The sequence below is a fragment of the Solea senegalensis genome, linkage group LG18 (genome assembly GCF_019176455.1).
Source record: "Solea senegalensis isolate Sse05_10M linkage group LG18, IFAPA_SoseM_1, whole genome shotgun sequence".
NCBI lineage: Eukaryota > Metazoa > Chordata > Actinopteri > Pleuronectiformes > Soleidae > Solea > Solea senegalensis.
The window spans coordinates 15789591-15803436 of NC_058041.1; the positions used below are offsets into that span (position 1 = coordinate 15789591).

The window sequence follows — 13846 nt, forward strand, 5'->3', positions numbered from 1 at the left end:
TAATTGCTCACACCTGTGCTTCTCCTAAGCACCGCCCCCTGCAGGCAGCTACAGGGGGCGGTACTTCTGACCACTAAAGACCACACAAAGAATGACAAAAATCGCCATGTTTAAACCATATCTTTTAGTTCTCATTATTGCATTAGAGCAGCGGTTCCCAAAGACTGGGTCGGGACCCACAGAAGGGGCATGGGATTTTTTTTAACAACTTTGCAGAATTTTCCCCAACATTCAATTTAAGATTTGTGTGTATATGCTTGAAATAACATCACGCACACATTTACTCTTGTCACGATTGATATCGTGATTTGACTTAAAAAGGAGGAGGTGCTATGTAGAATTGGAAAATGGCATGCCTAATACCTAATGAGAGACATTTCTGAGGGTTTAATGGTAGGAATTGCACGTTCTACTCATAAGGGCCGGATTTACATTTAGCGCTAGAGCGTTTAGAGCTCTGCTACGATCTGGGAGACGCACATTTTTTCATCTGCCCCACAAAAACATGCACACATTTCCAGTTTGATCCTGCAAGTGCGATACTCACTGACTGCACCCACTCCTATCTAGATTTCACCTTTTTATTATTTTATTATTTTATTATTGTCTTATACCCTTTACGTTGCTGCGCCTTTAACTCTTTAGTGTGCTCTAAAAATAAGGTTGACTTGGTTCCTTGTAGCATAGAACTTTTCCAGTCCACTCGGTGGCATGCTCCTTTTTTGGTAAGAAAAAAAAAAAAGACGACAAAGACGACGGTAACTATGGAAACTTGCTTTAGGTTATATGAGGACGTTCGCCAGTACCGACACACAGGTGCAAGTCAGCACTGGAAGTATACAAGGAATACAAAGGAAGTCCTGGTGGGAAATTCCCCGGATCATCGCTTGAGGGCCTGTACATGCCTGCAGAAGTCTGAAGCTGCTCCCCACGACACAGGAATACTTTGAGTATGACCTGGCTCTAAGGATGTTTGTATAGGTGCATGAACACATGATCCATTTTTGTAGCCATAGAACAAGTCGTATGTACTTGAAGAAAGAAATAATGATTTTGACAAGAACTAGTCGCCAAGGTCACCGAGCCTCGACCTGCTCGACTGACCTTTCAACTGTGAGCCGCTCAAACCAGACGTGTCCGAGGGAGCTATAGCATGGTTCTCTTCTTCTTTGGTAGGAATGCGTCCTATTTCCTTGTATCGCCACCTGATGGTGAAGTCAGATACTACAGGACCCTGAAGCGCAAGTATACCAGTGACTCACACTTCGGCATGTGTGCGGACATATACCAGGGCCTTGACAATGCTGCATTCCATTTACATCACAACTCGGAACTGGGAGTCATGTCACCCCACAGTTCACAGCATTCCAGGTGAAGAGCTGGAAACGCAAACCAGTCTCAGGATAGACATCGTTAGCCATTATTACCAATACTAGTTTGCTGTAAATGTTTTTGTACACTCCAACAGAGCAGCAACAGGTCTACAGTTAACAATTAAACAGTACTACGTTTTACTGATTTACTGTGAAACAAATACTGCAGAAGTGCTAAAACAAGCAGCGTTCCTGTAGTGGCAGCCATCTTTTAATCCCATGTCAAGGTTAGTGAGGTTGATCGGAGTTGAAAATCCTTGCAGAGTCCTCACAAATGGAACTCACCATCATATCCTACCCGCAGACTTGACTCATGAACTCTGGAAGCAGTCTTTCCGGGAGATTTAGTGCTTTGACAAAAGCAAACACTGTGTAGTTTCCATTTCTTTTGTAACAAAAAGTTTTTATTGGCTTCTCTAATCCGTTCATCATCTCAATAACAGGTACAGCCTGGGAAATCATATCACAAGGGGTCAAGAACAAATAAGACAAAGGAATGGGGAGGCTTCTGCTACAAAATTTGGTATTGAGGTGACAAGGGGGGAAAAAAGCCATACAAAAATGTCTTATCATGCATACTGGAGGAAAAAACTCAAGAAAAAAAACAAACAAAAAAAAACATTGAGAACACACATTTTTAGTGTTTTTGTACATTTTTGTAAACAATATCCTTCTAGAGATCATATCAAAACACATTATGGCAAGTAACAAAAATAAGGGATATAACATGAGAAGAATGAATGATCTATGAGGCATCTAGAATGCAACACTGCTTGGCGTGGATGGTTTTTGTACAGAAAGAAAAAATACATTTGCATTTTGAGTCATCTGCTCAATAATTGTAAACACAGTCAGTGTTAAATGATTATACAATATGTCGAACCTATACTACAAATATTTCCACTACATACATGAAACGCGTGTCCCTGCTTTCTTACTCTTTAGTGATATGAGGTATATTTAGGTCAATCTTATTGTCTTTTTTTTTTCTTCTCTCCTTTAAAAGCATAGTGTGTTTGGAGTGATGTGGCTGGTCAGTCTTTGTTCCCTGTGATGTGAGCAGCTTCAAAGTCTCTTGGCGGCGGTGGAGCTCACAGACATAGGAGGGGGGGAGGAAGGGGGGCTCACAGGAAATCAACTAAATTAAATATCAACCCTGGCTGCCGGGACAGAATGGCTCGAGCCACGGAAGACAAAGAAGGCCATTGTTTATTCTTGTGAGTGCAGGGCTCCATTTTTTGGGAAGCGGAGATCGGTACAACTCAGCTTTTCAGGTTTGAACATGTTTTTGTTGATGGTTCTTAAAAGATTAAAAACATGGGGTTATAAATAAGGAAGGGGGGGTGTGTAGGTCCGGTGATAACATGCCTGCCACTCGGTGTTGTTGTGGCTGGTGGAGAATAAATAAAAGGGTGTTTTGGGTATGCATCCGACACATCCAGGGGGATTAAAGATATAGGGGTTCCAGCATATCAGCCCGTCTCTCGAAACACTTAAATACAAAGAGGTACTCTCAAAATATTGTATAACAAAATTATGGCAAAAAAGAAAAACAAATCTTTTTACATCACCCGGCAAACCGTAAGAAAAGCATTCCCCCTGAGCCCTTCCCCTCTTCTATCATTGAAAAACAAACAAAATACATCAAATGCCCGTCATCATGCCTAGTCAAGCCCTATCAGACAATAATCCAGCCCTCCCACCCCGCCCCCCCATCACCCACCCAACCAACCTCCCTCCCCCATTCACAGTTTTCTCCTCTTAAAATAATATTAATGATCATTAGCATAATACTCATGTATCGCGTATGCAAATTGAATGGGTTGTTGTTTCCAATGATTTGCTTCATTGTTTGTTTTTTTTTTTCTTTAACAAAGTGCTTGTTTGATTCCATTGACACAAAAAAGGAACGGCAAGGAGTGGAGCAGGTAAGTGGTGACTTTTTTTTTTTTAATTTACTTCAACCACACTGCGATAAACCGATCACAGATATTTTGTTCATGCTGCAGCAGCCACAACGCTCACTGCGAGGACTTTTAGGACCTGCTGTTTTGAAGCCGTGTTTCCACAGAGTGGAGCGGTTTGTTTTCGGTACAGTACGGTACATATTTTTGGCGTTTCCATTAGAAATTGTACCAAAATAACCATCTCTAACCGTTCCACCCTTCCCTCGGGATACCAGAGTAAAATGGTGAAGTCAGGGTGGAGCTAGACCAGCTCCAACCACGACAGTCTACTTGGGCAAAAGAAAAATGGCCCTCCCTTACGATCGGTGCAAATATCCCATGGATGCCACAAACCCAGCACGAGGAAAAAAAAGCTGCTGGATGTCCTCCAATGTTGTCTTTTGTGTCGCATGCCTTGTGTCGCAAGCCTGATTGAGGGTTTGTTGCACACCATACCTACTGTACCAGCCCAAACCGTACAACGAAGGAAACACAGCATTTATCTACTGGCCACTGGTGGGCGTGAGAGGAGTGCACGGTAAGACGGACTTAGCTGCCCATCACTGTGTGAAAGTGTGTGTCGATAAAACAATCCGTTATGTTCGACTACCTCGTTTTATGTCCGTGACTCTCAAAAGAAATGTGGATGTCCTCGCGTTAACACAACAGTACCATTATCTTGACAAAAGCTGCTCGCAGTAGAGAACCAAACATCAAGTATTGTAATTTGCTGTTCTGTTGAATTTCTTTAAAAAACACACAAAAATAAAAATCAAAGCTTTCTACTCTGAAAATACACCTGTAAAAACTGTGCTAATTGCATCTCATAATACATAGTCTTATTACACAATTTTGCCTATTTTCCTGAGTTAAAAATGTTTCTTGTAACAGACAATATATACTTTTTTGCCATTTGAATTCTGGGCCTTTCCCTGCCACAACTTGTATTATTATTGAACGTATCAACATTATTTCATTATTACTTTACAATTAATGGTTTGATGATTGGTAAAACACAAGAGTTCAGGATCGATAGATAGAAGGAAGAGAAAAAAAAAGAAAACCAAGCATGTTCATAGCTACCCTCTAAATGTTTTTTTCTTTTTTTTAAATTACATTTAAATCTACGGTTTGTTCATGTCAAAAAATTCACTACTAAAAATTAAGCGACTAAATACATATTAAAAATGAGAATAGTTTAAAAAAAAATTGCATTTGAGGCCATGGAAGACCCTCCCTGGTCATTTCTGTATCAACATTAATGGCAGTGTTTAAAAAACAAAACTTTGCTACAAGAACAAAATTAGGATGATGTAGTGAGACTGGACAGTAACAGAACAGTCCCCTACTCTATTCACCTTGTTTGACCCTTATCTGAAACTTTGGCTTGTCGGGGTTTTTGATCCTGTACTCACTGGCGCACTGACGTCAGCTAACAAACTGGTATACCCTGAGAATTCTGACACTGGAGTTCTTAATCGGTGGTCGACCTCTGCTGCAGGATCGCTGCCGTAGCTCAGAGGGGTCCGCCGCCCTGATTTGAACTGGGAGCCAAAGGCCTGGGCAAAGTTCTCGATCTGGTACGTGGTTTCTTTAGGGGGGTTCAGCGGGGACAGATCGGGGTAGCTGGAGCCGTTGGTGGGTGCAGCGCTTCCTCCAACCTTGGGTTGCTGCCCCTTGGAACCATCTGCCTGGGTGGTCAGGTCCTGGGGAGGGAGGTTGTAGGCGCCAGGGGAGTGCTGCTTCTCCAACTGCTCGGTCAACTCCTGAGATGGAGTCAGCTGCTGGTGACTGGTGGATTCCAAGGTGATGTGGTAGCCTGCCTGAGAGGGAGAGCCCACCAGCATGCCATAGTGGGACTTTGAGGAGTTCGAGGAGGAGGTCGATGAGGGAACGGCGGTGATGGGCAGCGGGGAGGACACAGCAGGCGGGTAGCCACAGTCCAGCGGCGATGTGGAGTACACGTGTTTGTCAGAGAACAGGGGTCCTGTGGGACTGGAGCTGCTGGACAAGAGTGGGAAAGGCCCAGTGTGGCCAAGGGTAGGGAAGGGTCCACTATGGCTGGTGCGCTCCAGAGCCTGCAGGAGAAATTTCGAGTACTCGCTCATCACGACTGTCTTATCGCCGCCATTAGGCGAGTCGTCCTCCAACTCTGGGGTAACAGGGGCTGCTGGTTGGAGGTCAACATGGTGTGGGTGGTCAGGCAGGTCAAAAGTCACGTCATGGTGGTGTGACCCTTCTGGTTTATGGCTATAATGTTCTAGCAGGCTTTGCAGTACCTCATCTGGAATGCCAGACTTGTCGTGCTTGAGCTCCAAAGGAGACGAGTCCAGCATGGCCAGTGTGGGCTCTGGTCCGAGGGAAACCTGGATGACACTGTTGCCCTGGTTTGCCATGTGCAGGGGGCCGGCTCCATAGTCATTGTTAACTGCATGGAGGTAGCGCCGCTTTTTCACAAACTGCATTGCATCATCGTAGTTGCTGCTGGTGGTGGGCCCCTGCTTGTTGCCCCCGGCTCCCTGGAGTAGACCCATATTGTCGAGACCAGAACCCTCCACATGATCCATTGAGCCAGGCTTCTGGCTCAACAGTTTTTGTCCATCAGCATCGTCTTCCAGAGAGAGGAGGCCCTTATCAAGGCCCTTGCGGCCAGCTTTTTTGAAGACCAATTTGGGTGTGCGTCCCTGCATGGCAGGGCCCGAGCCTGAGGGGTGCTCCATGCTGAAGTCCTGTAAGCCCAGGTCATGGGCCATCCCCCGAGAGGATGAGGCTCCTGCCACTGATGCAGAGGCATTTTTCTTCCGCTTGCGCTCACCGCCCTCACCGTTCTTGGACCTGGCCTTTTTGCGTCCAGAGGTGTTCGAGTTTCCCTGAGTGAGTGAATAGCTGCCCTGGCCTAGCTCGGATTCGCTGAGCTCCAGCATGCTCGGGTCTAGGCCCTTCTTTATGGCTTCTCCACAAGTCCGTTTGTGCTTCAGTAACCGGTCTGTTCTAGAGAAAAACTGAAAGGAGGCAGAGGGGTGACTTGACAAATGTATTTACAACTGCTTACATGCTAATAGTGAGAATATATTACACTCATACACACTATTCCATAAAGCAGGGTGCCCCAAACTTGCCCCCCTGTGACAACAACATTTTATATTAGACAGCCTTTTCAATCGGGATAGTTAAGTTTGTAAGTTGCTCTATCACATGTGCCTTTTAGTTTGAAAGGACACGGGAACTGCTTTGTTTGGCAATTTTTTGTCACCGAGATAAATTTCAACATAGATTTGAACATGGAATTTGTTTTGATGTAAAACCGCTTATTTTCCTCGACAGACTTTGGTGTAAACAGCAGGTTCCAGTCAGAAAAGATTGTTTAACAGAAAGATAAATGGCAAACATAATATTAAAATATTGTACACTTAAGCTAACATAGGTTTCATTGAGTTGAGTCGAGAAAAAAGGACCAACTTAAAACATTATACAAAAGAGGAAAATATTCTAAGGGGAACACAACTTGGTTATAAAACTAAAAGTTGCTTACTTGTTGGCATGTATCACAGCGATATGGCTTCTCGCCACTGTGTGTCCTTTTGTGCCGCTCCATATGGTACTTCTGGATAAAGCGCATGTTACACTGGTCACAGCTGAAAGGCTTCTCTCCTGCAAAATACAGCAGTTACTCCAATTGAGTTTCTATGAAGGAGAAATGACACTGAATACTTGACTAAACACCAGAAACTCACCACTGTGGATCTTTTCGTGCCGCTGGAGCAGGTACTTCTGAATGAAGCTCATGTTACACTGGCTGCACCGGAAAGGCCTCTCACCTGTGCGATCAAGAATACAACCATCCCCATATCACATTAATATTTGCCCAGCCCATCGCTTAATTGTGTCCACTTCATGTTTAAAATGATAAGCAACGTCAAGTATTCTGTAATAAACTTTCTTTTGTAAGAATGGAAAATGTTGAAATGTAGAAAAATGTGGAAAGAAGGCAACACACAATATTTATGTCACTAATGCAGTGGCTACAGGTTTTAGCTTGACTATGCCATTAATTGGACTACTACTACTACCTTTTTCAGCTGACCTGCTTTATCACAACTTTGGGTGGTCTGCACCTTTCTACCATCCAGTAAGTTCAAAACATTTTGCCCTTTAAGGTGACTGAGCATAAATGCGTCCAAAAATACACTGCTCTAGATTTTGCAAAGATTTTCCTCACCATTTTCTTCTTTACCCTGGGTCAGAGTCACATGTACCTTGCTGTGCCGGTACCAGTAGTGGAAAAGCGTCATTAGTCTGACTTCGTGAAAGTGCCTTCAATTTAGTTCCATTTCAGTCAGACTACCATGTTTACATGTATTTTAAGTTTGGCTTTAATTGGACTAAGAGTCCAATTAGTTGAAGTTTTTTTCTAACCTGCTTAAAAAAGATGGTACAGGGGATCAAAATAAAGGTGGATGGTGGTGTTTTTCTATCAGCATTACACTGTGCAAAGACCTTTAACACAATAATGACAGGTTCAACACAGCAGGTTGTCTATTTCAGCATGAATAAAACAAGAGCTGCAATTGAATTATTAATAATTCCCTACTTAATGAACTGCCAATCATTTTGATAAGCAATTAATCTGTTTTGCTGTCGTTTTTTTGGCTTCCCTATGACAGGAAACTTTGGTTTGTGGACATAACCATGAATTGAAGAAAAATGTTTTACTAAAGAGCCACTTATTTCCAAAGCACATTATTATACCTATCCACTAGACTCCACAGACTTGACATACAATTAATTTGAATTAAATGGGTTTCTTACAAATGAGGACTTAAATAAATCAAGTGTGCAAAAATCTGAAAGTTCCTTATTTACAAGTGCAAATCAAAGAACCATGTGGGAATTTCCCAGCATAGGGAGTGACTAATATGCCTGGAAATACACGAGTCATCACTGACTCACACCTGGTTTCAGTAATTGTCTGGGTTTTTTTTTGCAGTAGTCTTAGGCCCTCATGGTGAATGGGAGATTAGATGGTGGAGTCACCATCATTTTTAACTTGTGTCTGTTATGTTATGTTAATTTCCTTTGTCAAACCTTGGAAGCATAAAATGGAGGAAACAAGAACACAATAACAATACCTGTCTGATTTATCATGACATGTGAGCACCTGACACCAACTTCTTTCCAACTTTCAGAGTTTGTATTGCTTATCAACCATTAACAGCGTCAAAAAAAAAGCAAGGCACTATCAAGCAGCGAAAGTCTCTTACCTGTGTGTATGAGCACGTGTCTGCGCAAGTGGTAGGAGCTGCGGAAGGCAGCGTTACAGTGCTCACAGATATGTGGTTTCGAGTTTGGGGACAAACAGGCTCCATCTGCATCCAACATCATGGCCTGCAAGATGTATACATAAAAGTTTTGTTGACTTGACCCCGGCACATTAGCACTGTTCAAAGTAATTTAAAGGCAAAGAGCATTACATTTTCTTAAGACCATTCATGTGTGCAGATCACATTTTTCGGTCTTAATAAAAGGAAACAATGGGAAAAAAAGAGAAATTAACCTTTGAAGCATCGCGTTTCTTTCGTGCTTTGCCTCCCTGTCCGTCCCCATTGTTCCTCCGCCCTCTTCTACCTGATGATTCTTTTGGCTCTTTACCCGGTCTTCCAGGAATCTAAGGACAACAATAGCAGATGATGTATACGTTGGCAGAAAGAAGCAGCTGCAAGATCAAACAACAGTCTATAAAAGATAAGAGAATGACCAAATTGAAAGAGACCGCAATAATGAGGAAATTATGAGGAAATTCTGCAGTGCTGCAGGAATTCAATGGCCCAAATAAAAAACACATTTTCTTTGTTGACACCAAAAATGTCAAATATTTATGACTGGTTTTTTTCATGAAAGGGACTCCCCTTTCATGAAAAAAATTTAAATTCATCCACTTTTAATGACATCGTCCGCTTATGAATGATATCTGTTAAAATATTGTCAATATTGTGGCCATATCATTCAAGTCAAAAAATTACAGCTACACAATGTAAGACTTACGACAACATTTAGACACTCACAGGTTCTTCCATGCTCCGAACATTGCTGAGGCTCAGGTCATGCAGGAGCATGCTCTGGTGGTTTTGGTGGTGGTTGCCGAAAGACATGTCCACCATGTCAGTGCCACTCTTCCCCGCGCCCCCTCCAGTACAGTTTACCCCGACTCCTCCACCCCCACCGTAGAGGGGCATGCGGTAATCCAGCTCAGTTAGCCGCTCCTGCTTTATGCCCATGCTGTGGAGGAAGCCCCCCGTGTTCGCAGCAGCGACGCCCTGGTGGTCTGGAGGGGAGTCACGTTCTTTCTTGAGGATCATCTCCTGGGGAAGTTCGCCCATGACGGACTGGGAGGCAAGCCGCGTGAAGCTGGTGACTGGCGGCAGGTGGCTGAACATGAGCATGCCTGGTGCAAAATTGGGGTCCATGCCACCGTTGCGCAAAAACTCATTGCCTAATTTGTCCTGGATAATACTCATGATCGTGTTTTTGCTTTGTGCAGGGGGAGAAGGAGGGCAATAAATCTACAGAGAAATGCAGCAGGAGAATATCCTGAAAGCAAAAAAAATGTCATATTAGTGTTATGTTTACATATAGGAAGAAGTTTGTAATCCAACATTGTTGTAACATCTCATCTCCTGTAATATGTTTTCTGGTAATGTATTTACATTCCTGGATTTATAAGGTTTTTGCACAAATGCCTACAATATAATAAATTAAAATAAATAACCAATAAAACAAACATACAATGAATCAATAACATTGTGAGTCCCAACTAAATGTATAAGACAGACCATAAAGGCACAACTCAATAGTTTTCTCATTTTTCCAAATCTGAAAGTGATTGTCTTCTGAATGCTATCATGCAAGACTTTCTGAACAGTTAGAGTAAATTACCTGCCAAAGCTGATGTGCTATGAAAAATTAGTCCACCATAAAAATGTGAGAGATTGAACAATCAATATCTTTTGAGGTCAGAAATCTGTCCTTTTAAAACATTCATATACAGCTATAGGTTGGTTTCTTCTATCAATCTGTTATATTCAATTCATCATCAATTGTTTGGTGACTCTTTTAAATTTCACACTATCTGCAGCTTATTTTTGGGAACTAGATCCCAGTCTTCCCTTCATAACAGTAAATGTAAACACACCAACTCCCGTTTTCTTTTAACCTATTTAGCGATACATTCAAATACATACTGTACCCGGTTTTCCACATAAACCAACCTTACTCTGCAGTTGTATTGTTGTAATTGGGACGGTTTGCACCAATTATGGTTATGGCAGATTATGACCAACATCTTAAAAAATTGCAATATAGCTTTTCATGCAAATACTTTTAGTGTTCAACCTCTTCGCTTCATCTTGGAAAACACCACTTGCCATTTCTGGTTAACAACCCAATGTGAATGCTAAAAGCTGAGGGCATCTTTTCATATATAGACAAATTAACCGGTAGACTACACTTGTCTAAAACAAACGACATGTAGGTCAAATGCAGCGAGACATTTTAATGAGTTCGGGACCGGCAGTGTGGAAACGAAGAACAGAGCAACGACTACAGTGTGGAGTTTATTGTTTAGACTAGACCTGCCGACCATTTGGCTGCGCCACACTCAATTCAACAGAAAGCGGATGAGCTTTTGTGATGCATAATAGTTAGCATGCTTAGCTAACCGACTAGCCACACCGAGACAATCAACTATATCTTCACGTCCTCGTTCCAAACAATGATTTCAAAAGTCTTACAGACCTCATTTACTCACCATAGTAAAATAACACAAACTAACGTTACCGTGAGGTCAAAATAAACCGCATATTCTAACAAGGACATATTAAATTGGATTCATTTCACCGATGTAAGGGAGCGTTTAGCATTGTACACAATGTTGCTATCAAGCTAGCTAACGCTAAAACAAAATCCACGGGTTTGATTATGACGCATATGATGCACACTCAAACGGCAATACTACATGCGTGGGAGTATGCTACAGCGGTATGTTTAAATAATTGAAATAAATAGTAAACTAGCGAAATTGTGTTTGGTTTTAAACAGCACATTAGCTTCGAGGTCAGGTCAGTGGCATGAATCGCTCATACTCCGGTTCCCAGGCTTTGATGACGCTCGTGAAATCAAATCTGTCTGGCTGGAAGTAACGCTGGCGCTCTATTTATTGATAGCTAACTTTAGCTGAAATAACCACCGCACATCGCCCACCAACATACCGAGCAAGCAAAACATTCCCCGGCTATTACGGCACATATCGGCTCCAGGTCCAGTGGTGGGTTTAAATAAAACGGTGAGCGTTTGTGTTCATAACAATCAATGTGCCACGAGCTAGCTCTGTAGCTAGCCGCTAGCTGCCCGGAATGAAAACCCGCATTACGGCCCATGCAACAGAAACAATGATGCTGCCTCTCATTACATCTCCCGTTTGCGCCGAGCTACACGACTCCGTCGCCTGATTCCCAACAAAAGCTGAGCGCTCACCACGAATAAAAAGTCACCTTAGCTCCTCACTCACCTACACATGACCGCAGTTGGTCTCAAGCGTGCCTGTATTGTCTCCGTAGTCGCCGTTTCGAGGTTTTATTGCCAAAACATTGTTCTCCAGCGGCCGCTGCTTTCTTCCATCTTGTCGTGGCGCGGGGGATTATGGGTGTAGCAGACGGACGGGTCGTGAGAGGAGACAGGCGAAGGCTGTCGAGGTTTCAATTTTCTTTTCAAAATAGCGTTCATATAAAATGACAGATTCTGTAAATACAACACTAATAACAATAATAATAATAATAATACTTATAATAAAACAAATACACAAGGCGAAATGAAACGAATAAAATAATGGTCAAGCAATTCACTCTTTATCTTTATCTTTATTTCGAACATGCAAACAGTAAACAGAAGTAAAGAAAACAAAGAAAGCGAGTGGCTGCACTTTGCAGACCTTGAATCACACGTGGAGGAGAGGAATGGACTGAAGTAAAAAATATCTTACCTACCTAACCCTTCTCCAAAACTCAACCAAAATGAATTAATCATACAGCTTTACTTTTAACCCTATAGGTCAGGGGTCTGCAAACTGTTGCTCTACAGCCACATGTGGCCCTTCAGCCCCCCTACACTGGCTCCAAGTAGCTTTGCACTGTTGCCTCACAGCAAGAAGGTGCCGGGTTCAATTCCTGGTCTGGAACCTTTCTGTGTGGAGTTTGCATGTTCTCCCCATGTCTGCGTGGGTTTCCCCCGGGCTCTCCGGTTTCCTCCCACCATCAAAAAACACGTTAGAATGTTAGTTACATTCTGTCAGGTTGGTCCATAAATGCAACAATGGCTCTTTTCACCCTAAAGGTTGCACACCCCTGGCATAAGTAATATATCAAAGAAGACAAAAGTACAGAAATACACAGTAAACAATTAACAGATTACATACATGCACAGTAAACTCCTTGTGAAAATCATGTCTCTATACATCCTGTGCTTCACGTTGGGACATCCCTTTCATTTAACTTATTTCCACATCTTCACCTCACAAATGGAAATACAAAAACATTTCATTGCAGTGTGCACCCTTCTGTGTTTAAAATTAAATGAACCCCTTCATCTAGTGAATTTTGTTTTATATTTTTAAATATACATACATATATGTGTGTGTATACAGTATATTAAGGTATATTAATTGGTTGTTTTCAATATTACTGATTGCGGAAGTTAGAATCTGTGAATATCTTTCTACGTTAACTTAGGTAATAATGATTCCTTACAATGCCAGGCTTTTGAGCATATCTTTGTTACTCATTCCCAACCTAAACTCAATCACACACAGTCTCTGTGCATCGTGCAGCTTCAGTACCTCTTGCACCCATTTTTGCTTACACAGCTCTCGAGGTAATTCATAGCAATGATATTAATATTATTAATCAGTATTTCGTGCACACATTATGCCTATTTCCTGGCCATTTTTTCTGTGGCTCCGTACATTTTCAAGTGCTGTAAAATGTATGATAATGATGAAGAGAAAGAGCATAAGCCAAACTAAGCGAATACCTGGGAACCCGTGACCTCCAGAGGGCGCCTCTAGAGCATTTGATTATCTTTTTTTGAATTTAATTTAATTTAATTTAATTTAATTTAATTTAATCTTATTTATTTAATTTTATTGTTTGTGCATGATGATAACACATCAAGTTATTCATCAAGAGGCATGATACCGGCCCACATCAAGTTAATTGGAAATTAGAAAATAAATCTAAATAAGTTAACATCATGCATGTTTTTATTTTGAAGCCAAGCTGTGTGTTTAGTTAGTGGAGAAGAGGTTGTCATGCTTAAGGATTAGAATTTTAATAAAAATTGTATTGAAAAATGGTATGCAGATGTTGTCCACTATTGTTATGGGGAGTTTTGAATTCTTACCAGTTGCAGTTTGTCAAAATGATGCAATTTACTGGCTTTTATAAAGAGATACAATTAATTTAGTGGTAGTCACAACCA

General features: G+C 41.9%; 1 protein-coding gene across 2 annotated transcripts; it reads right to left on the reverse strand.

Moving 5' to 3' along the window:
- Positions 1-3107: 3107 nt before the first annotated feature.
- Positions 3108-12026, reverse strand: znf281b (zinc finger protein 281b). Of its 2 annotated transcripts, none has more exons than XM_044014474.1 (7): positions 11883-12026; positions 9382-9907; positions 8874-8984; positions 8581-8704; positions 7054-7137; positions 6852-6970; positions 3108-6321 (listed from the first exon to the last, which is right to left on the reverse strand). In XM_044014474.1, the coding sequence occupies exons 2-7, from the start codon at positions 9832-9834 to the stop codon at positions 4690-4692; spliced, it is 2523 nt and encodes an 840-aa protein (XP_043870409.1). In that variant the 5' UTR covers positions 9835-9907; positions 11883-12026; the 3' UTR covers positions 3108-4689. The 2 variants fall into 2 exon arrangements, with proteins under 2 accessions (XP_043870409.1, XP_043870408.1); XM_044014473.1 differs by having other exon boundaries at positions 7054-7146.
- Between the last annotated feature and the right edge of the window lie 1820 nt (positions 12027-13846).

Bases quoted from the DNA above. Each gene is read 5' to 3' on its own strand.
- znf281b (XM_044014473.1), bottom strand. From the start codon at position 9,834: ATGAGTATTATCCAGGACAAATTAGGCAATGAGTTTTTGCGCAACGGT. The intron at 8,985-9,381 runs GTGAGTGTCTAA...TGTTGTCCTTAG, and splicing joins TTCGGAGCATGGAAGAACCT to ATTCCTGGAAGACCGGGTAA. The intron at 6,322-6,851 runs GTAAGCAACTTT...GCCTCCTTTCAG, and splicing joins GCTGTGATACATGCCAACAA to TTTTTCTCTAGAACAGACCG.